Below are 23,088 nucleotides of genomic sequence, written 5' to 3' on the forward strand. Positions count from 1 at the left end.
TAAGGGGAAATTTTTTTTTATTTTTTGGGGATTTTTAAGGGGATTTTTAAGGGGAATTTTTTTTTTTTGGGGATTTTAAGGGAATTTTTTTTTTTTGGGGATTTTTGGGGGATTTTTTTATTTTTTGGGGATTTTTTGGGGAATTTTTTTAATTTTTTTGGGGATTTTTGGGGATTTTTGGGATTTTTAAGGGGAATTTTTTTTTTTTTTATTTTTGGGGATTTTTAAGGGGAATTTTTTTATTTTTGGGGATTTTTAAGGGGAATTTTTTTTTTTTTTGGGGATTTTTAAGGGGATTTTTTTTTTTTTTTTTTGGGGATTTTTAAGGGATTTTTGGGGATTTTTAAGGGAATTTTTGGGGGGATTTTTTGGGGATTTTTGGGATTTTTTGGTGGATTTTTTGGGGGGATTTTTTGGGGGATTTTTAAGGGGAATTTTTTTTATTTTTGGGGGATTTTTAAGGGTTTGGGTTTTTTGGGGATTTTTTTGGGGATTTTTTGGGGGATTTTTTGGGAGGTTTTCCCGTGGCTTTGCCTGTGCCCTCACCCTCGGCCTCGCTGGCCTCGCTCTCCTCGGAGCTCAGCTCCAGATCCTCCTCCAGGTCGTGGATCCGCAGCCCCCCGCCCTTGCCCGGCGCCTTCCTCCCCTTCTCCTTCTCCTCCTCCTCCTCGTCCTGGTCCCGCAGCCGCCGCTGCTGCATGATGCTGAAGTGGTTCAGCACCTTGTTCCTCCTGGGGTGGGGGCAAATCCGGGGCTCACAGGGGATTTGGGGGCCTGGGAGGGGATTTGGGGGCGATTTGGGGGAATTTGAGGGGGATTTGAGGGAGTTCAGAGGGGATTTTGGGGCGATTTGGGGGAATTTCGAGGGGTTTGGGGTGGATTTGGGGGAGGTTCAGAGGGGATTTTGGGGGATTTGGGGGAATTTGAGGGGGATTTGAGGGAGTTCAGAGGGGATTTTGGGGCGATTTGGGGGAATTTCGAGGGGTTTGGGGTGGGTTTGGGAAGGTTCAGAGGGGATTTTGGGGATTTGGGGAATTGGGGGGGATTGTGGGGAGGTTCAGGGAGATTTTGGGGATTTTGGGGGTTGGGGTGGATTGGGAGGTTAGGGGATTTGGGGGGATTTGGGGATTGGGGGTGGGGGATTTGGGGGATTTGGGGGATTTTGGGGGGGGATTTGAAGGGGGATTGGGGGGGATTTGGGGGAATTTGGGGTTTGGGGGGTTGGGAGTTCAGAGGGGATTTTGGGGGATTTGAGGGCGGGAGGGGATTTGAATTTGGAATTTGGGGGGATTTGGGGGGATTTGAGGGTTGGGGGAATTGGGGGGATTTGGGGGAGTTCAGAGGGGATTTGGGGGATTTGGGGATTGGGGGGTTGGGGCCTGGGGGGATTGGGGTGATTTGGGGGGGGTTGGGGGATTTGGGGGGAGTTCAGAGGGGTTTGGGGATTTTGGGATGAGGGGGTTTGGGGAGTTCAGAGGATTTGGGGGTTTGGGGGGTTGGAAGGTTCAGAGGGGATTTGGGATTTGGGGATGGGCGGGGGGATTTTGGGGGATTTGGTTTTGGGGGGGATTTGGGGGGGTTTGGGGGGAAATGGGGGGGGATTTGGGGGGGCAGAGGGGATTTTGGGGGGATTTGGGGGAATTTGAGGGCCTGGGAGGGGATTTTGGGGCAATTTGAGGGAATTTGAGGGGGGATTTGGGGGAGTTCAGAGGGGATTTTGGGGGGATTTGGGGGAATTTCGAGGGGTTTGGGGTGGATTTGGGGGAGGTTCAGAGGGGATTTTGGGGGATTTGGGGAATTCTCGAGGGTTTGGGGTGGATTTGGGGGAGGTTCAGAGGGGATTTTGGGGGGGATTTGGGGGAATTTGAGGGGGATTTGGGGGAGTTCAGAGGGGATTTGGGGAGGATTTGAAGGGCTTGGGGGAAATTGAGGAGGTTTGGGGAGGATTTCGGGTGGATTTGGGAAGGTTCCAAAAGGATTTTGGGGGGATTTGGGGGAATTTGAGGGGGATTTGGGGGAGTTCAGAGGGGATTTTGGGGGAATTTCGAGGGGTTTGGGGTGGATTTGGGGAGGTTCCAAAAGGATTTTGGGGCAATTTGAGGGAATTTGAGGGGGATTTGGGGGAGTTCAGAGGGGATTTGGGGGGGATTTGAGGGGGTTTGGGGGAAACTGGGGGGGATTTGGGGGCCTGGGAGGGGATTTGGGGGGGATTTGGGGGAATTTGAGGGGTTTTGGGGGGATTTGGGGGGTTTGGGGGGTTAAGAGGGACTTTTGGGAAGGTTCAGAAAGGATCTGGGGGGATTTGAGGGGTTTGGGGCAAATTGGGGAAGTTTGGGGGGGGGATTTGGGGGTTCAGAGGGAATTTGGGGGGGATCTGAGGGGTTTGGGGTGGATTTGGGGGGATTCTGGGGGGGTTTAGGGGGCTCAGAAAGGATTTGGGGGGATTTCAGGTTTCCCTCATAGATTTTGGGATCCCCCACAGATTTTTGGGGTCCCTCAGGATTTTGGGGTCAGGTTTTTGGGGTCACCTCTCCCACTCCACCTCAGCCGGGTGCAGGGTTGGGGGATCCCGCCAAGATTTGGGTCCTGCCCAAGTTTTAGGATTTCCTCCATGAATTTTGGGGTCCCACCCAAATTTTTGGGGTCCCTGCTCAGGTTTTAGGGTTTCCTCCATGGGATTTGGAGTTTCCCTCATGGGATTTTTAGGGTCCTGCCCAGGATTAGGGTTGGGGGGATTTTGGGGTTCCCCATGGGCTTTAGGGGCTTCCCCCATGAATTTTGGGGTCCTAAAAGGGGGAAAATTTGGGGGGATCCCTGATGGAATTTTGGGTTTCCTTTATAGGATTTTGGGGTCCTGCCCAGAATTAGAGTTGGGGTTTTTGGGGTCCTAAAAGGGGGAAAATCTGGGGGGATCCCTGATGGGATTTTGGGTTTCCCTGAGGGGATTTTGGGGTCCTGCCCAAGATTAGGGTTGGGGTTTTTGGGGTTTGGGGTTTTGGGGTTTCTCCCATAGATTTTAGGGTCCTGCCCAAGTTTTAGGATTTCCCCCATGGGATTTTGGGTTTCCCTTATAGGACTTCGGGGTCCTAAAAGGGGGAAAATTTGGGGGGATCCCTGATGGAATTTTGGGTTTCCTTTATAGGATTTTGGGGTCCTGCCCAAGATCAGGGTTGGGGTTTTTGGGGTTTGGGGTTTTGGGGTTTCTCCCATAGATTTTAGGGTCCTGCCCAAGTTTTAGGATTTCCCCCATGGGATTTTGGGGTCCTGCCCAGGATTAGAGTTGGGCTTTTGGGGTCCTGCATGGGATTTTGGGGTCCTAAAAGGGGGAAAATTTGGGGGGATCCCTGATGGGATTTTGGGTTTCCCTTATAGGATTTTAGGGTCCTAAAAGGGGGAAAATCTGGGGGGATCCCTGATGGGATTTTGGGTTTCCTTTATAGGATTTTGGGTTTCCTTTATAGGATTTTGGGGTCCTGCCCAGGATTAGAGTTGGGCTTTTGGGGTCCTGCATGGGATTTTGGGATCCTAAAAGGGGGAAAATTTGGGGGGATCCTGGATGGGATTTTGAGTGTCTGGGAGGGGATTTTGGGGTCCTGCCCAGGATCAGGGTTTGGGGTTTTGGGGTTTCTCCCATAGATTTTAGGGTCCTGCCCAAGTTTTAGGATTTCCCCCATGGGATTTTGGGTTTCCCTTATAGGACTTTGGGGACCTGCATGGGATTTTGGGATCCTAAAAGGGGGAAAATTTGGGGGATCCCTGATGGGATTTTGGGTTTCCTTTATAGGATTTTGGGGTCCTGCCCAGAATTAGAGTTGGGATTTTGGGGTCCTAAAAGGGGGAAAATCTGGGGGGATCCTGGATGGGATTTTGGGTTTCCCTGATGGGATTTTGGGTTTCCTTTATAGGATTTTGGGGTCCTGCCCAGGATTAGAGTTGGGCTTTTGGGGTCCTGCATGGGATTTTGGGATCCTAAAAGGGGGAAAATCTGGGGGAATCCTGGGTGGGATTTTGAGTGTCCGGGGAGGGGATTTCGGGTTTCCCACCCGAGGTTTTTTGGGGCTGTTGGGGTCGGGTTTTTGGGGTGTTGTGCGGGCTTTGGTTTCGGGGTCACCTCTCCCACTCCTCCTCGGCCTCCTCGGCCGTCAGCGTGCGGTGCCGCGCCAGGGGGGTGAAGTTGAACCAGCTCCTGACCGGGAAGGCCTCGAAGGCGCCGTCGGGGCACTGGGTGAAGATGTAGTAGGAGGCGTTCTCGGTGACGCCGCCCTTCTTCACGCCCCGGAACCTGCCGGAAACACGGGCGGGGTCAGCCCAAAATGTGAGAGGAATCGGCCCAAAAAACCGGAGAGAAATACCCCCAAAACTGACAGAAATCAGCCCAAAATGTGACAGAAATCACCCTCAAAATATGACAGAAATCAGCCCAAAATGTGACAGAAATCACCCTCAAAATATGGCAGAAATCAGCCCAAAACGTGGCAGGAATCAGCCCAAAAAACGGAGAGGAATCACCCCCAAAACATGGCAGGAATCAGCCCAAAAAACGGAGAGAAATACCCCAAAAAATGACAAAAATCAGCCCAAAATGTGACAGAAATCACCCTCAAAATGTGACAGAAATCAGCCCAGAACGTGGCAGGAATCAGCCCCAAAATGTGACGGAAATCATCCCAAAAAAACCACCCAGAATCACCCAAAAGAGAGATGACAGAAATCACCCTAAAATGTGACAGGAATCACCCCAAAAAGACTGAGAGAAATACCCCAAAAACTGACAGAGATCACCCCCAAAAATTCATAGAAATTACCCCAAAATGTGACAGAAATCACCCAAAAAACTGGAGAGAAATATCCCAAAAAATGACAGAGATCACTCCAAAATGTGACAGAAATCAGCCCCAAAACGTGGCAGGAATCAGCCCCAAATGTGACAGAAATCACCCCAAAAAAACCACCCAGAATCACCCAAAAAGAGATGACAGAAATCACCCTAAAATGTGACAGGAATCACCCCAAAAAAACTGAGAGAAATACCCCAAAAAATGACAGAGATCACCTGCAAAGATTCATAGAAATCACCCCAAAAAACCACCCAGAATTGCCCAAAAAAGATGACAGAAATCACCCCAAAAATTGAAAAAAAAACCCAAAATATCCTGAGAGAAACACCCCAGAACCTGCTGGAAACAGCGGCGGGGTCACCCCAAAATGTGACAGAAATCATCCCAAAAAACCTGAGAGAAATATCCCAAAAACTGACAGAGATCACCCCCAAAAATTCATAGAAATCACCCCAAAATGTGACAGAAATCACCCAAAAAACTGGAGAGAAATATCCCAAAAACTGACAGAGATCACCCCCAAAAATTCATAGAAATTACCCCAAAATGTGACAGAAATCACCCAAAAAAACCACCCAGAATCACCCAAAAGAGATGACAGAAATCCCCCCAAAAAACCTGAGAGAAATACCCCAAAAAATGACAGAGATCACCCCCAAAAATTCATAGAAATCACCCCAAAATGTGACAGAAATCAGCCCCAAAACGTGGCAGGAATCAGCCCAAAATGTGACAGAAATCACCCCAAAAAAACCACCCAGAATCACCCAAAAAGAGATGACAGAAATCACCCTAAAATGTGACAGGAATCACCCCAAAAAAACTGAGAGAAATACCCCAAAAAATGACAGAGATCACCTGCAAAGATTCATAGAAATCACCCCAAAAAACCACCCAGAATTGCCCAAAAAAGATGACAGAAATCACCCCAAAAATTTGAGAAAAATACTCCAAAAATCCTGAGAGAAACACCCCAGAACCTGCTGGAAACAGCGGCGGGGTCACCCCAAAATGTGACAGAAATCATCCCAAAAAAACCTGAGAGAAATATCCCAAAAACTGACAGAGATCACCCCCAAAAATTCATAGAAATCACCCCAAAATGTGACAGAAATCACCCAAAAAACTGGAGAGAAATATCCCAAAAACTGACAGAGATCACCCCCAAAAATTCATAGAAATTACCCCAAAATGTGACAGAAATCACCCAAAAAAACCACCCAGAATCACCCAAAAGAGATGACAGAAATCCCCCCAAAAAACCTGAGAGAAATACCCCAAAAAATGACAGAAATCACCCCCAAAAATTCATACAAATTACCCCAAAATGTGACAGAAATCAGCCCAAAAAAACCCCAAAATCCCAAATCCTAAACCCCAAAAATCCCAAACCCTAAATCCCAAACCCCAAATCCTAAATCCCAATCCCTAAAAACCCCAAACCCCAAAATCCTCCCCGCCCCAGACCCCAACCCCAACCACCTCCCCCCAAAACCCAAATCCCACACCCCAAACCCCAAACCCCACACCCCAAAACCCCAAATCCCACCCCCAAAACCCCAAATCCCAAACCCCAAATCCCACACCCCAAAACCCCAAATCCCACACCCCAAAACCCCAAATCCCACACCCCAAACCCCAAATCCCACACCCCAAAAACCCCAAATCCAACACCCCAAGAACCCCAAATCCCACACCCCAAGAACCCCAAATCCCACCCCCCAAAACCCCAAACCCCAAACCCCCAAAACCCCAAATCCCAAACCCCAAATCCCACCCCCCAAAAACCCCAAATCCCACAGCCCAAAAACCCCAAATCGCACACCCCAAAAACCCCAAATCCCAAACCCCAAATCCCCCAAACCCCAAATCCCACACCCCACAAACCCCAAATCGCACACCCAAAAAACCCCACACCCCAAAAACCCCAAATCCCACACCCCAAACCCCAAATCCCCCACCCCAAACCCGACCTCCTGCCCCCTTTGCCATTGACCCTGAGCAGCCAGGGCTGATCCTGGGCCCGGAATTCCCACAGGACAATTTCGGATTTCCCCAAACCCCAAACTCCAAATCCTGCTCATTTCTCACCCCAAACCCCCAAATCCTAAATCCCAAACCCCAAATCCCCCACCCCAAAAACCCCAAAAGGCACCTCCTGCCCCCTTTGCCGTTGACCCTGAGCAGCCAGGGCTGATCCTCGGCCCGGAATTCCCGCAGGACGATCCCGAATTTTTTCCTCCGCGCTTCCTCGCGCAGCCGCCGGTGGAACTCGCTCCCCGCGCCCGACTCGGGCAGCTCCTCCTCGGCGTAGATGCGCTTGTTGCTCATGTCCCGCTCCATCCGAGCCTGAAAGGGGCAGGGATCCTAAATCCCCGAGGTTCTAAAACCCCTGATCCCAAATCCCCGAGGTCCCAAACCCCTGCCCAATCCCAAAGGCCCAACCCCCCCCAAATCCACTCTTAAATCCCCTGACCCCAAATCCGGATCCCAAAGGATCCACACGGCCCCAAATTCTGACCGATCCTAAATCCCTGAGGTTTTAAACCCTCTGATCCTAAATCCCCGAGGTCCCGAACCCCCTGATCCTAAATCCCCGAGGTTCTAAACCCTCTGATCCTAAATCCCTGAGGTTCTGAACCCCCCGATCCCAAATCCCCGAGGTCCCGAACCCCCTGATCCTAAATCCCCGAGGTCCCAAACCCCTGATCCCAAATCCCCGAGGTCCCAAACCCCCTGATCCTAAATCCCCAAGGTCCCAAAGCCCCTGATCCTAAATCCCCGAGGTCCCAAACCCCCGATCCTAAATCCCCGAGGTCCCAAACCCCCTGATCCCAAATCCCGAAGATCCTGAATCCCCCGGACCTGAATCTGGATCCCAATGGATCCATGAGGACCCAAATTCTGACTGGATACAGGTCCAGCTCCTGATCCCAAATCCCCGAGGTTCTAAACCCCCTGATCCCAAATCCCCGAGGTCCCAAACCCCCCAATCCCAAATCCCAAAGATCCCAAAGCCCCTGATCCCAAATTTGGATCCCAAAAGATCCCCCCAGTCCCTATCGCTGCTTGGTGTGGATTCGTTTGTTGCTCATGTCCCGCTCCATCCGAGCCTGAAAGGGGTAGGGATCCTAAATCCCCGAGGTTCTAAACCCTCTGATCCTAAATCCCTGAGGTTCTGAACCCCTGATCCCAAATCCCAAAGGTCCCAAACCCCCCAATCCCAAATCCCGAAGATCCTGAATCCCCCGGACCTGAATCTGGATCCCAATGAATCCATGAGGACCCAAATTCTGACTGGATACAGGTCCAGGTCCTGATCCTAAATCCCCGAGGTCCCAAACCCCCTGATCCTAAATCCCTGAGGTTCTGAACCCCCTGATCCCAAATCCCTGAGGTTCTAAACCCCCTGATCCTAAATCCCCGAGGTTCTAAACCCCTGATCCCAAATCTCCGAGGTTCCCAAAACCCCCGGATCCCAAATCCCAAAGGTCCCAAACCCCGATCCCAAATCTCAGAGCTCTTAAATCCCCTGACCCCAAATCCGGATCCCAAAGGATCCACACGGCCCCAAATTCTGACCGATCCTAAATCCCTGAGGTTTTAAACCCTCTGATCCTAAATCCCCGAGGTCCCGAACCCCCGATCCCAAATCCCCGAGGTTCTGAACCCCCTGATCCTAAATCCCTGAGGTCCCAAACCCCTGATCCTAAATCCCCGAGGTCCTAAACCCCCTGGTCCCAAACCCCCTTGGCTCACTCACCTGTGCCCAGGTGCTCAGGGATCTGGGATGTTCCTAAACCCCCTGGGCTCACCTGTGCTCAGGGATTTGGGATGTTCCTAAACCCCCTGGGCTCACCCACCTGTGCTCAGGGATTTGGGATGTTCCTAAATCCCTTGGCTCACCTGTGCTCAGGGATTTGGGATGTTCCCAAACCCCCTGGGCTCACCTGTGCTCAGGGATTTGGGATGTTCCTAAATCCCTTGGCTCACCTGTGCTCAGGGATTTGGGATTTGGGATGTTCCCAAACCCCCTGGGCTCACCCACCTGTGCTCAGGGATTTGGGATGTTCCTAAATCCCTTGGCTCACCTGTGCTCAGGATTGCTCAGGGATTTGGGATGTTCCCAACACCCCTGGGCTCACCTGTGCTCAGGGATTTGGGATGTTCCTAAATCCCTTGGCTCACCTGTGCTCAGGGATTTGGGATTTGGGATGTTCCCAAACCCCCTGGGCTCACCTGTGCTCAGGGATTTGGGATTTGGGATGTTCCCAAACCCCTTGGGCTCACCTGTGCTCAGGGATTTGGGATTTGGGATGTTCCCAAACCCCCTGGGCTCACCTGTGCTCAGGGATTTGGGATTTGGGATGTTCCCAAACCCCTTGGGCTCACCTGTGCTCAGGGATTTGGGATTTGGGATATTCCCAAACCCCCTGGGCTCACCTGTGCCCAGGTGCTCAGGCTCACTCTGTCGGCGCTGTTGAAGGCCATGATGTTGTAGCGCTTTGGGGTGTTCCTGAGGAAACCCCAAATCCTGAACCCCAAATCGCAAATCCCCCCGTTTCTACCCCAATTCCCCCCAGGACCCCAAATCCCCCAAACCCGAAACCCCAAATCCCCCAAATCCCAAACCCCAAACCCCAAACCCCAAACCCCAAATCCCAAACCCCAAACCCCAAACCCCAAACCCCAAATCCCAAACCCCCAAACCCCCAAACCCCAAACCCCCAAACCCCCAAATCCCAAACCCCAAACCCCGAACCCCAAACCCCAAACCCCAATCCCCCAAACCCCAAACCCCCAAACCCCAAATCCCAAACCCCCAAATCCCAAACCCCAAACCCCAACCCCCAAACCCCAAACCCCCAAACCCCAAACCCAAATCCCCCTGAAATCCCCCAAACCCCAAACCCCAAATCCCAAACCCCAAATCCCCCAAACCCCAAACCCCAAACCCCAAACCCCAAATCCCCAAACCCCCAACCCCCACCCCAAACCCCAAACCCCAAATCCCCAAAACCCCAGACCCCAAACCCCAAACCCCAAATCCCCAAACCCCAAACCCCAAATCCCAAACCCCCAAACCCCAAACCCCAAATCCCAAATCCCAAACCCCCCAAACCCCAAACGCCAAACCCCCAAATCCCCCAAACCCCCAAACCCCAAACCCCAAATCCCAAACCCCAAACCCCAAATCCCCCTGAAATCCCCCAAACCCTGAACCCCAAACCCCAAATCCCCCCAAACCCCAAACCCCAAATCCCAAACCCCCAAACCCCCAAACCCCAAATCCCCCAAATCCCAAACCCCAAATCCCAAACCCCAAATCCCCCAGGACCCCAAACCCTGAACCCCAAACCCCAAATCCCCCCAGGACCCCAAACCCCAAACCCCAAACCCCAAATCCCCTTAGGCCCCAAACCCCAAATCCCAAACCCCAAATCCCCCCAGGACCCCAAACCCCAAATCCCAAACCCCAAATCCCCCAAATCCCCAAACCCCGAACCCCAAATCCCCCAAACCCCAAACCCCAAACCTGGGCCCCCAAACCCCACCCCCAAACCCCAAACCCCCAAACCCCAAACCCCAAACCCCCCAAACCCCAAATCCCAAACCCCAAACCCCAAACCCCAAACCCCCAAATCCCCCAAGGCCCCCAAATCCATGGCCCCCAAACCCCGGGCCCCCAAACCCCAAACCCCAAATCCCCCAAACCCCAAATCCCAAACCCCCCAAACCCCAAACCCCCCAAACCCCAAATCCCAAACCCCAAACCCCAAATCCCCCAAATCCCCCAAATCCCCCGCACTCACCTGGGCACCCTGACCACGTACTCGGACACCACCTGGGAGCTGCTGCCCTGCGGCACCGGGGCACTGGGGGGCTGCGGGGATTGGGGGGGATTTTGGGGGAATTTTAGGGGATTTTGGGAGTTCCTGAGGGGATTTGGGGGGTCCCTGAGGGATTTTGGGGGAATTTTAGGGGATTTTGGGAGTTCCTGAGGGGAATTTGGGGGGTCCCTGAGGGGGTTTGGGGGATTCTGGGGGATTAGGGGGGATTTAGGGGAGATTTGGGGGATTTTGTGGGGTCCTGAGGAGGTTTTGGGGGGATTTTAGGGGGTCTGGGGGGGGGATTTGGGGGGGGGTCCTGAGGGGATTTTGGGGGTCCTGAGGGGGTTTGGGGAATTTGGGGGATTCTGGGGGGTCCTGGGGGAAGTTTAGGGGATTTAGGGGAGATTTGGGGGATTTTGGGGGGTCCTGAGGGGGTTTGGGGGATTTGGGGGATTCTGGGGGGTCCTGGGGATTTTGGGGGGTTTAGGGAGATTTTGGGGGATTTTTGTGGGGTCTGAGGGGGTTTGGGGGATTGGGGATTTGGGGGGTCCTGGGGGATTTTGGGGGGTCCTGAGGGGTTTTGGGGGGGATTTGGGGGAATTTGAGGGATTTTGGGGGTCCTGAGGGGGTTTTGGGGGGATTTTGGGGGGGTCCTGGGGGGGTAGGGGAAGATTTAGGGGATTTGGGGGGGATTTGAGGGGATTTGGGGGTCATCAGGGGGATTCTGGGGGGTCCTGGGGTTTAGGGGGGATTGGGGATTTTGGGGGATTTGGGGATTTTGGGGGGTCCTGAGGGGTTTTGCGGTCCTGGGGGTGGTCCTGGGGGATTTGGGGGGTCCCTGAGGGGGGTGTTTGGGATTTTGGGCTGGGGTTGGGGGGTCTGGGGGTTTGGGGTTTGGGGATGATTGGGGGTTGGGGGGTTTTGGGGGCTGGGGGGTTTTGGGGGGTTTTGGGGGTCCTGAGGAGGTCTGGGAGGGATTTGGGGGGTCCTGAGAGGATTTTGGGGGTCCCAGAGGGGGTCCTGAGGGGTTTAGAGTAGATTTAGGGGATTTTTGGGGGGTCCCTGAGGGGATTTTGGGGGGTCGGGGGTTTTTGGGATCTCACACGCGCCTCTGGGGGGTGGGGGGGGGGGTCTCGGGGGTCGCACCCCCACGGCTGGGGGGGGGGGGGGGGGGGGGGGGGGGGGAAATCAGGGTTTGGGGCCCCCCAAAACCCTCACAGAGACCCCCCAAAATCCCCCAAAGCCCTCAGGACCCTCCAAATCCCTCAGAGGGACCCCCAGGACCCCCTCAGGACCCCCCAAATCCCCTCAGGAACCCCCGCGCCCCTGAAATCCCCTCAGGAACCCCAAAATCCCCTCAGGAGCCCCCCAAATCCCCTCAGGAGCCCCCAAACCCCCTCAAATCCCCTCAGGCCCCCCCGCGCCACTTCCCCTCAGGACCCTCCAAACCCCTCAGAGCGACCCCCAAACCCCCTCAAATCCCCCCAAAACCCCTCAAATCCCTCAGAGCGACCCCTCAGGACCCCCCAAATCCCCACCCAAATCCCCCAAAATTCCCCAAAATTCCCCAAAATTCCCCCAAATCCCCCCCGGCCCCTCCCCCGCTCCCACCGCTCGCTCCGGCTCTGCTTCCCGCCGGAACCGGAAGCCGGCCTCACGTGACCGGAACTGACGCGCGGAGCGCAGCCCGCGTGACCGGAAGTGGCGCGGGGGCGTCGCCATAGCAACCACTGAGGCCTGGTCTCGAAATTGCCCAAATTTACCCCCAATAAAGCTCAAAAATCGCCCCAAATTATCCCAAAACCGCCTCAAATCACCTCAAAACTGCCCAAATACCATAAAAGGCCCCCAAACCTTCATTTTTCACTCCAAGTCCGCATTTTCCACCTCAAGTTCTTCCTTTTTCACGTCGAATCCTTCTCTCTCATCCCAAATTTTGCATTTTTTCCCTCATTTCCCGTCCCCAAAACCCCAATTATTGATTAACCTCCAAAACGCCCTGAATTTCTGCCAAAATTGGATTTTTTCCACCCCCCCCCAAAAGCCCTTCGGCTCCCCAAAAAGACTAAATTTTAAGTTTCCCTCAAAAATCGGAGTTTCCTCTCCCAAAATCAAGATTTTCCCCCCAAAATTTGAGTTTTCACCGCAAAAATCAAGATTTTGTTTTCCCCCAAACTTTGTTTTCCCCCAACATTTTTTTTACCCAAAAAAATCAAGGTTTTTATCCCCAAAATCAATTTGTTTCCCCCAAAAATTTGGGTTTTCCCTCTCAATGTTTTTTCCCCCAGAATTGATTTTTTCCCCCTCAAAATCAGAAATTCTTTCCCCCAAATTTTGGGGCTTTTTTCCCAAAAATTTGGGATTTTTCTCCCCAAAAATTGGATTTTTTCCCCCCAAAATTTGGGCCTTTTTTACCCCAAAAATTGGACATTTTTTTCCCCCCAAAATAACATTTTTCCCCCCAAAATTTGAGATTTTTTCCCCCCAAAACTGCATTTTCCCCAAAAAAATTTGGGTTTTTCTCTCCCAAAATCACATTTTTCCCCCCCCAAAAAATTTGGGTTTTTCTGCCCTCAAACTTGGATTTTTCTCCCCCAAAATTTGGATTTTTTCCCCCCAATTTTCCCCTCAAAATTTCAATTTTTTTCCCCCCAAAATTCTTTTTTCCCCAAAATTTTTTTTTTCCCCTAATTTTCATTTCCCCCCAAAATTTGGATTTTTCCCCCAAAATTTGGATTTTTGCCCCCAAAATTTCGATTTTTTTCCCCCCTAAATTTCAATTTTTTTCCCCCCAAAATTTGGATTTTTCCCCCCCAAAATTTGGATTTTTCCCCCCCAAAATTTTGATTTTTCCCCCCTAAATTTCAATTTTCCCCCCAAAATTTCGATTTTTTCCCCCCAAAATTTGGATTTTTTCCCCCCAAAATTTGGATTTTTTCCCCCCTAAATTTCGATTTTTTCCCCCCTAAATTTCGATTTTTTCCCCCCAAAATTTCGATTTTTTCCCCCCAAAATTTGGATTTTTTCCCCCCAAAATTTGGATTTTTTCCCCAAAATTCCGATTTTTTCCCCCCCAAATTTAGATTTTTTCCCCCCAAATTTTCAATTTTTTCCCCCCAAAATTTGGATTTTTCCCCCCCAAAATTTGGATTTTTCCCCCCCAAAATTTCGATTTTTTCCCCCCTAAATTTCAATTCTTTTCCCCCCAAAATTTCGATTTTTTTCCCCCCAAAATTTCGATTTTTTTTCCCCCAAAATTTGAGATTTTTTCCCCCCAAAATTTCGATTTTTTCCCCCCAAAATTTCGATTTTTTCCCCCCAAAATTGGATTTTTCCCCCCGAGCCGGGCCGGTTTTTATTCCGTTTATTTGTGAAGTTAAAAACAAGCGGTAAAAAGTAAAACTTCTTCTCGTCGGGCGCCCATCTCCAGAACCTTCCAGAACCTTCCGGAGCCTTCCGGAAACGACACGGACACGGCAAAGGGGGGGGGGGGGGGGGGGGGGGGGGGGGGGAACCCCAAAGGGGGAATTTGGGGGCGGGGACCCCTGAGGGGATTTGGGGAGATTTTGGGGGTCCCGGGGGGGGTTTGGGGGGTCCTGAGGGGTCCCCAAGGGGGATTTGGGGGGTCCCAGGGGGAATTTGGGGAGATTTTGGGGGTCCTGAGGGGATTTTGGGGGGTCCCCAAGGGGGATTTGGGGGATTTTGGGGGGTCCTGAGGGGATTTGAGGGGATTTGGGAACCCCAAGTGGAGATTTGGGGGGAATTTGGGGGGTCCTGAGGGAATTTGGGGAGATTTTGGGGGGTCCCAGGGGATTTGGGGGTCCTGGGGGCCCCAAGTGGGAGGGGGTGGGGGGAATTGGGACCCCTGGGGAATCTGGGGAGATTTGGGGGGGTCCCAGGGATTTGGGGGTCCTGGGGGTCCCCAAGTGGGATTTTGGGGGATTTTGGGGGTCTGGGGGGATTGGGGGACCCCTTGGGAGATTTTTGGGGGTCCAGGGGGCTTGAGGGGATTTGGGGACCCCAAGAGTGGAGGGGGGTCCTGGGGGGGTCCCAGGGGATTTGGGGGGATTTTGGGGGGTCCTGAGGGAATTTGGGGAGATTTTGGGGGGGTCCCAGGGGATCTGGGGGGTCCCCAAGGGGGATTTGGGGGGTCCTGGGGGTCCCCAGAAGTGGGAGGAAGGGGGGTCGGGGGCCCAAGTGGAGGGGAGATTTTGGGGGTCTGGGGGGACCCCTTGGGAGATTTGGGGCGGGTTGGGGGATGGGACCCCAAGGGGAAGTGGGGGGTCTGGGGGCCCCAGGGGGAGGGGGTTTGGGGGCCAGGGGATTTGAGGGGATTTGGGAACCCCAAGTGGGGATTTGGGGGAACGGGGGTCCTGGGGGTCCCAGGTGGATTGGGGACCCCTCGGGAGATTTTGGGGGTCCCAGGGGTGGGGGGGTTGAGGGGTCCCCAGGAGGGATTTGGGGGGTCCCAGGTGGATGTGGGGGTCCCCAAGTGGGGTTTGGGGGGAATTGGGACCCCCTGAGGGAATTTGGGGAGATTCTGGGGGGGTCCCAGGGGATTTGGGGGGTCCTGGGGGGTTCCCAAGTGGGATTTGGGGAGATTTTGGGGGTCCTGAGGGGATTTGGGGACCCCTTGGGAGATTTTGGGGGGTCCCAGGGTTGGGGGATTTGGGGACCCCAAGGGATTTGGGGTTGAGCCCAAGGGGGGTGGGGCCCAGGATGGGGTTTGGAACCCCAAGTGGGGATTTGGGGGGAATTTGGGGGGTCCTGGGGGGTCCCAGGTGGAATTTGGGGACCCCTCGGGAGATTTTGGGGGTCCCAGGGGGGTTTGGGGGTCCTGAGGGGTCCCCAGGAGGGATTTGGGGGGTCCCAGGTGGGATTTGGGGGTCCCCAAGTGGGATTTGGGGGGAATTGGGACCCCCTGAGGGAATTTGGGGAGATCTGGGGGTTGGGGAGGGGGGATCGGGGGGTCCCCCAAGTGGGGATTTGGGGGATTTTGGGGGTCCTGAGGGGATTTGGGGACCCCTTGGGAGATTTTGGGGGGTCCCAGGGGGTTTGAGGGGATTTGGGGACCCCAAGTGGGGATTTGGGGGGTCCTGGGGGTCCCCAAGGGGATTTGGGGAGAATTTGGGGGGTCCCAGGGATTTGGGGGATTTTGGGGGTCCCCAGGTGGGATTTGGGGGTCCCAGGGGATTTGGGGGTCCTGGGGGGTCCCCAAGTGGGATTTGGGGGATTTTGGGGGTCCTGAGGGGATTTGGGGACCCCTTGGGAGATTTTGGGGGGGTCCCAGGGGGGCTTTGAGGGGATTTGGGGACCCCAAGGGGGATTTGGGGGTTTTGGGGGTCCCCAGGGGGGTTTGGGGGATTTGGGGGGTCCCAGGTGGGGATTTGGGGGTCCCCAAGTGGGATTTGGGGGGAATTGGGACCCCCTGAGGGAATTTGGGGGGATTTTGGGGGTCCCTGGGGGATTTGGGGGGTCCTGAGGGAGATTTTAGGGGATTTGGGGGAATTTGGGGGTCCCAGGTGGGACTTGGGGGGTCCTGGGGGGGTCCCCAAGGGGGATTTGGGGGGATTTTGGGGGTCCCAGGGGATTTGGGGGATTTGGGAACCCCAAGTGGGAACCGGGGGAATTTGGGGGGTCCTGGGGGGTCCCAGGTGGGATTTGAGGGATTTTGGGGGTCCCCAGGTGGGATTTGGGGGGTCCCAGGGGATTTGGGGGTCCTGAGGGGTCCCCAAGTGGGATTTGGGGGACTTTTGGGGGTTCCCGGGGGATTCTGGGGGGTCTCCAAGTGGGATTTGGGGACCCCAAGTGGGGATTTGGGGGTCCCTGGGGGTCCAGGGGATTTGGGGGGATTTTGGGGGTCCTGAGGGGTCCCCAAGGGGGGATTGGGGGATTTTGGGGGTCCCGGGGGGATTTGGGGACCCCCTGGGAGATTTTGGGGGGAATTTGGGGGATTTTGGGGGGTCCGAGGGGTCCCCAAGTGGGATTTGGGGAGATTTTGGGGGGTCCTGAGGGGGATTTGGGGGAATTTGGGGGTCCCAGGGGGATTTGGGGGGAATTTGGGGGCTCCTGAAGGGGATTTGGGGACCCCAAGAGGGATTTGGGGGGAGTCCCAGGCGATTTGGGGACCCCCCCAGGGAAATTTTGGGACCCCAGGGGGATTTTTGGGGGGGGATTTTTGGGGGGGATCCCAGGAAAATTGGGGGAAATTTGGGGGGGGGTCCTGGGAGGGGTCCCAAGGGGATTTGGGGGACCCCCTGGAAGATTTTGGGGGAGTTTTGGGGCTCCCCAAGTGGGATTTGGGGGATTTTGGGGGGGGGGTCCCAGGGGATTTGGGGACCCCCACAGGGTGAATTTGGGGGGTCCTGGGGGGGAATTTGGGGGTCCCCAAGAGGAATTTTTGGGGGGGGGGGGTCCCCAGTGGCTCCCAGGAATGTTCCATTGGCTCCGGGGAATGGATTTGGGATTTTTGGGGGAATTTTTTGGGGGGTGCCCCCCCCCTCCGGCCGCTCCCATAAAACAAAAGGGGGGGGGTGGGGGAGGGGTCACAGATGGGGGAGGGGTCACTGAGCCTGTGGGGGAGGGGGGAAAATGGGGGGGGGGGGGGGGGACCCCAAAAATCCCCTGGGGGAATTTGGGGGTCCCGGGGGGGATTTTGGGGGTTTTTGGGGGGCATTTTTGGGGTTTTTGGGGTTTTTTTAAGGGGGGATTTCTGGGGATTTTTTGGGGGGCATTTTTGGGGTTTTTTTGGGCATTTTTGGGTTTTTTTTTGGTTTTTTTTGGGGGGGATTTTTGGGGTTTTTTGGGGCATTTTGGGGCTTTTTAGGAGGGGATTTTGGGGTTTTTTGGCATTTTTGGGGTTTTTGGGGGTGGTATTTCTGGGGTATTTTTGGAGTTGTTTTTGGGGTAGTTCTGGGGTATTTTGGGGTAATTCTGGGGGTATTTTCAAGCGATTTTTTTGGGGTATTTTCAGGATATTTTGGGGTCCCTTACCTGGGGGGGTCTGGGCTATTTCTGGGCGATTTTTTGGGGTATTTTCAGGGTTTTTTGGGGTATTTTGGGATATTTCAGGTTTCCCTTACCTGCTGTCCCTGCTGGGCGGGCGGGGGGGGTTTGGGGCTGGTTTTGGGGTAATTTTTGAGGGATTTTTTGGGGGATTTTTTGGGGGATTTTTTGGGTTATTTTCAGGGTGTTTTGGGATATTTCGGGGTTCCCTTACCTGCTGTCCCTGCTGGGCAGGCAGGGGGGTCTGGGGCTGGTTTTGGGGTGATTTTTGGGATATTTTTTGGGGGATTTTCAGGTGATTTTGTGGTTCCCTTACCTGCTGTCCCTGCTGGGCGGGCGGGGGGTTCGGGCGGGTTTTGGGGTGATTTTTGGGATATTTTTGGGGGATTTTCAGGTGATTTTGTGGTTCCCTTACCTGCTGTCCCTGCTGGGCAGGCAGGGGGGTTTGGGGCCGGTTTTGGGGTGATTTTTGAGGGATTTTTTGGGGGGTTTTTTGGGTTATTTTCAGGGGTTTTTGGGATATTTTGTGATTCCCTTACCTGCTGTCCCTGCTGGGCAGGCAGGGGGGTTTGGGGCTGATTTTGGGCTATTTTTTGGGATATTTTTTGGGGGATTTTCAGGTTATTTCGGGGTTCCCTTACCTGCTGTCCCTGCTGGGCGGGCAGGGGGGTTTGGGGCCGGTTTTGGGGTGATTTTTGGGATATTTTTTGGGGGATTTTCAGGTGATTTTGTGGTTCCCTTACCTGCTGTCCCTGCTGGGCGGGCAGAGGGGGTTTGGGGCCGGTTTTGGGGTGATTTTTGGGGGATTTTTTGGGGGGTTTTTTGGGTTATTTTCAGGGGTTTTTGGGATATTTTGTGATTCCCTTACCTGCTGTCCCTGCTGGGCAGGCAGGGGAGTTATAAAGGGGTTTTGGGGTGATTTTTGGGAATATTTTTTGGGGGATTTTCAGGTGATTTTGTGGTTCCCTTACCTGCTGTCCCTGCTGGGCAGGGGGTAGGGGAGTCTGGGGCCGGTTTTGGGTAATTTTTGGGATATTTTTTGGGGGATTTTCAGGTGATTTCAGGTGTCCCTTACCTGCTGTCCCTGCTGGGTGGGGGGGGGTTTGGGGCCGGTTTTTGGGTGATTTTTGGGATATTTTTTGGGGGATTTTTTGGGGTGATTTTTGGGATATTTTTTGGGGGATTTTCAGGTGATTTCAGGTGTCCCTTACCTGCTGTCCCTGCTGGGCAGGCAGGGGGGTTTGGGGCCGGTTTTGGGGTGATTTTGGGAGATTTTTGGGGGATTTTTTGGGGTGATTTTTGGGATATTTTTTGGGGAATTTTCAGGTGATTTCGAGGTTCCCTTACCTGCTGTCCCTGCTGGGCGGGCGGGGGCAGTTTGGGGCTGGTTTTGGGGTAATTTTTGGGATATTTTTGGGGGGATTTTCAGGCTATTTCGGCTTTCGACCTTCCCTGCTCCCTGCTGGCCTGGGCGGGGGTTTGGGGGCCGGTTTTTAGGGGTAATTTTGGGATATTTTTTGGGGGATTTTCAGGTGATTTTGTGGTTCCCTTACCGGCTGTCCCTGCTGGGCAGGCAGGGGGGTTTGGGGCCGGTTTTGGGGTGATTTTTGGGATATTTTTTGGGGGATTTTCAGGTGATTTCAGGTGTCCCTTACCTGCTGTCCCTGCTGGGTGGGCAGAGGGGTTTGGGGCCGGGTTTGGGGTGATTTTGGGATATTTTTTGGGGGATTTTCAGGTGATTTCAGGTGTCCCTTACCTGCTGTCCCTGCTGGGCGGGCTGGGCCGGGGCCTCGGGGCGGCGGGGTCTCCCAAGGGCCCGCCCGCCTGGGGGTGCCACACTGGCGTTCAAGACCCCTAAGGCAGCTGTAGTCGGGGCGGGGGGCGGGGGACCCCGGGCCCCGAGGCCACCTGGGCGGCTGGGGGGACACGGGGGGGAGGGGTCAGCACCCCAAAATCACCGGGGGGGGGTCAGGACCCCGAAATCACCGGGGGGGTTGGGGGGAGGGGTCAGGACCCCAAAATTCCCCCAGATTGGGGGTTCAGGGTCCCAAAATTGACCCCAGGTTGGGATTTGGGGGGTCAGGACCCCAAAACCCCCCCAGATTGGGAGTTCAGGGTCCCAAAACTGCCCCCAGGTTGGGGTCAGGACCCCAAATCACCCGGGGGGGGTTTGGGGGCGGTCAGGACCCCAAAACCTCCCCAAATTGGGGGGGTCAGGTTCCCAAAAAATGACCCCAGGGTGGGCTCAAGACCCCAAAACCCTCCCAGGTTTGGGTTGGGGAGGGGTCAGCACCCCAAAATCATCGGGGGGGGGTTTGGGGGGGGGTCAGGACCCCAAAATTCCCCCAGATTGGGGGTTCAGGGTCCCAAAAATGATCCCAGGGTGGGATTTGGGGGGTTCAAGACCCCAAAATCACCGGGGTGGGATTTGGGGAGGGGGGTCAGGACCCCAAAATTCCCCCAGATTGGGGGGTCAGGGCCCCAAAAATGACCCCAGGGTGGGCTCAGGACCCCAAAACCCTCCCAGGTTTGGGTTGGGGAGGGGTCAGCACCCCAAAATCACCGGGGGGGGGTTTGGGGGGGTCAGGACCCCAAAACCGCCCCAGATTGGGGGGTCAGGACCCCAAAAAACGACCCCAGGGTGGGATTTGGGGGGATCAGGACCCCAAAAACCGCCCCAAATTTGGGGGTCAGGGTCCCAAAACCACCCCCAGGTTGGGGTCAGGACCCCAAAATCACCGGGGGGGGGTTTGGGGAGGGGGTTCAGGACCCCAAAACCGCCCCAGATTGGGGGGTCAGGGTCCCAAAAATGATCCCAGGTTGGGATTTGGGGGGGTCAGGACCCCAAAAACCCCCCCAGGGTGGGATTTGGGGGGTTCAAGACCCCAAAATCACCAGGGTGGGATTTGGGGAGGGTTCAGGACCCCAAAATCACCGGGGTGGGATTTGGGGAGGGGGTTCAGGACCCCAAAACCGCCCCAGATTGGGGGGTCAGGTTCCCAAAAATGATCCCAGGTTGGGATTTGGGGGGGTCAGGACCCAAACCCCCCCAGATTGGGATCTATGGGGGACTCAGCACCCCAAAATCATCGGGGTGGATTTGGGGGGCCCAGGACCCCAAAAACTGCCCCAGATTGGGGGTTCAGGGTCCCAAAATTGACCCCAGGGTGGGGTCAGGACCCCAAAATCACCAAAGTGGGATTTGGGGGAGGCGGTTGGGATTTTTGGGGAGGGGGGGGGGAGTTGGGAGGGGTTTGTGGGGAGTTGAGAGGGATTTGGGATTTTTAGGGGGAAATTTGGCGGTTTTTGGGGGGAATTGGGGTTTTTGGGGAGGGATTTTGGGGTTTTTGGGGTTTGGGAAGGTTTCAGGGGGAATTTGGGGTTTTTGAGGAGGGATTTTGGGATTTTGGGTGGGATTTGGGGGGATTCTGGGGATTTTGGGGTGTTGGGAAGGGTTTGGAGGGGGATTTGGGGATTTTTGGGGGGGATTTTTCGGGGTTTGGAGGGGATTTTGGGGGGGAATTTTAGGGGGATTTTTTGGGGGGATTTTGAGGGGGATTTTGGGGGAGGTTTCGGGGGATTTTTGGGGGGATTTTGGGGTTTCAGGAAGGTTTTTTTGGGGGGTTTTACCTTGTTTTTTGTAATATTCCTCCCAGGCCTTGGTGTAGTCCTGCTGCGGGGGGGCCCCCGGCTGCTGCGGCTGCTGGCCTGGGGGGCAAATTTGGGGGGTCAAGGGGCAAATTTGGGGGGTCAAGGAGCAGATATGGGGTCCCCGGGGGCAGATTTGGGGTCCCCAGGGGCAAATTTTGGGGTCAAGGGGCAAATTTGGGGGGTCAAGGAGCAGATATGGGGTCCCCGGGGGCAGATTTGGGGTCCCCGGGGGCAGATTTGGGGTCCCCAAGGGCAGATTTGGGGTGAATTTTGGGGTGAAATTCGGGATGAAATTTGGGCTGGATTTTGGGGTGAATTTTGGGGTGGATTTTGAAGACCCCAGACTGAATTTTGGGCTGGATTTTGGGAGTTTTAAACCCCCAAATGCCCCGATTTCCCAGATTCTCCCCCAGTTTCTTGTAGTACTCCTCCCAGGGGGAACCCAGGGTGGATTCTGGGGACCCCACACTGAATTTTGGGTGAATTTGGGCCAAATTTTGGGCTGAATTTCGAACATTTTCACCCCCAAACCCCCTCGATTTTGGGGTGAATTTTGAGGATCCCAGACTGAATTTTGGGCTGAATTTCAAACATTTTCACCCCCCAAACCCCCCCAATTTTAGGCTGAATTTTGGGCTGAATTTCAAACATTTTCACCCCCAAAACCCCCCCCAATTCTGGGCTGAATTTCGAACACTTTCACGCCCCCATTTCCCCGATTCTCCCCCAATTTCTTGTAGTACTCCTCCCAGGGGGAACCCAGGGTGGATTCTGGGGACCCCAGACTGAATTTTGGGCTGAATTTGGGCCAAATTTTGGGCTGAATTTTGAACATTTTCACCCCCCGATTTTGGGCTGAATTTTGGGCTGAATTTCGAACATTTTCACCCCCAAACCCCCCAATTCTGGGCTGAATTTTGAACACTTTCCCCCCCCAAACCCCCCGATTTTGGGATGGATCTTGGGCTGAATTTCGAACGTTTTAACCCCCAAACTTTGGGCTGAATTTCCAACACTTTCACCCCCGAACCCCCTGATTTTGGGCTGAATTTTGGGCTGAATTTTGAACATTTTCACCCCCAAACCCCCTGATTTTGGGCTGAATTTTGAGCTGAATTTTGAACACTTTCACCCCCAAAACCCCCAATTCTGGGCCGAATTTTCAGCTGAATTTTGGACATTTTAACCCCCCAAACCCCCCCAGTTCTGGGCTGAATTTCCAACACTTTCACGCCCCGATTTGCCCGATTCTCACCCAATTTCTTGTAGTACTCCTCCCAGGGGGGACCCCAGACTGAATTTTGGGCTGAATTTTGAACATTTTCACCCCCAAATCCCCCCGATTTTGGGCTGAATTTTGAGCTGAATTTCGAACACTTTCACGCCCCGATTTGACCGATTTGCCCGATTCTCACCCAATTTCTTGTAGTACTCCTCCCAGGGGGAACCCAGGGTGGATTCCGGGGACCCCAGACTGAATTTTGGGTGAATTTGGGCCAAATTTTGGGCTGAATTTCGAACATTTTCACCCCCAAATCCCCCGATCTTGGGCCGCATTTTGGGCTGAATTTTGGACATTTTCACCCCCAAACCCCCCCAATTCTGGGCTGAATTTCGAACACTTTCACGCCCCCATTTCCCAGATTCTCCCCCAATTTCTTGTAGCTCTCCCAGGGGGAACCCAGGGTGGATTCTGGGGACCCCAGACTGAATTTTGGGCTGAATTTGGGCCAAATTTTGGGCTGAATTTTGAACATTTTCAC

At 54.0% G+C, this 23,088-nt stretch overlaps 1 protein-coding gene across 1 annotated transcript in view; it reads right to left on the bottom strand.

Moving 5' to 3' along the window:
* Positions 1-21,382, bottom strand: part of GTF2F1 (general transcription factor IIF subunit 1) — a gene marked incomplete at its 5' end in the record, with an annotated part of 37,032 nt that extends 15,650 nt beyond the window's left edge. Inside the window, 8 exons of the mRNA XM_030969673.1 lie at positions 547-731; positions 4,112-4,282; positions 6,994-7,187; positions 9,282-9,354; positions 10,652-10,722; positions 12,281-12,406; positions 19,431-19,498; positions 21,305-21,382. Coding sequence (XP_030825533.1) covers positions 547-731; positions 4,112-4,282; positions 6,994-7,187; positions 9,282-9,354; positions 10,652-10,722; positions 12,281-12,406; positions 19,431-19,498; positions 21,305-21,382 — 966 coding nt within the window. The remainder of the gene's footprint in view (positions 1-546; positions 732-4,111; positions 4,283-6,993; positions 7,188-9,281; positions 9,355-10,651; positions 10,723-12,280; positions 12,407-19,430; positions 19,499-21,304) is intronic.
* Positions 21,383-23,088: the final 1,706 nt, after the last annotated feature.

The sequence above is a fragment of the Camarhynchus parvulus genome, unplaced genomic scaffold, assembly GCF_901933205.1.
Source record: "Camarhynchus parvulus unplaced genomic scaffold, STF_HiC, whole genome shotgun sequence".
Lineage (NCBI taxonomy): Eukaryota > Metazoa > Chordata > Aves > Passeriformes > Thraupidae > Camarhynchus > Camarhynchus parvulus.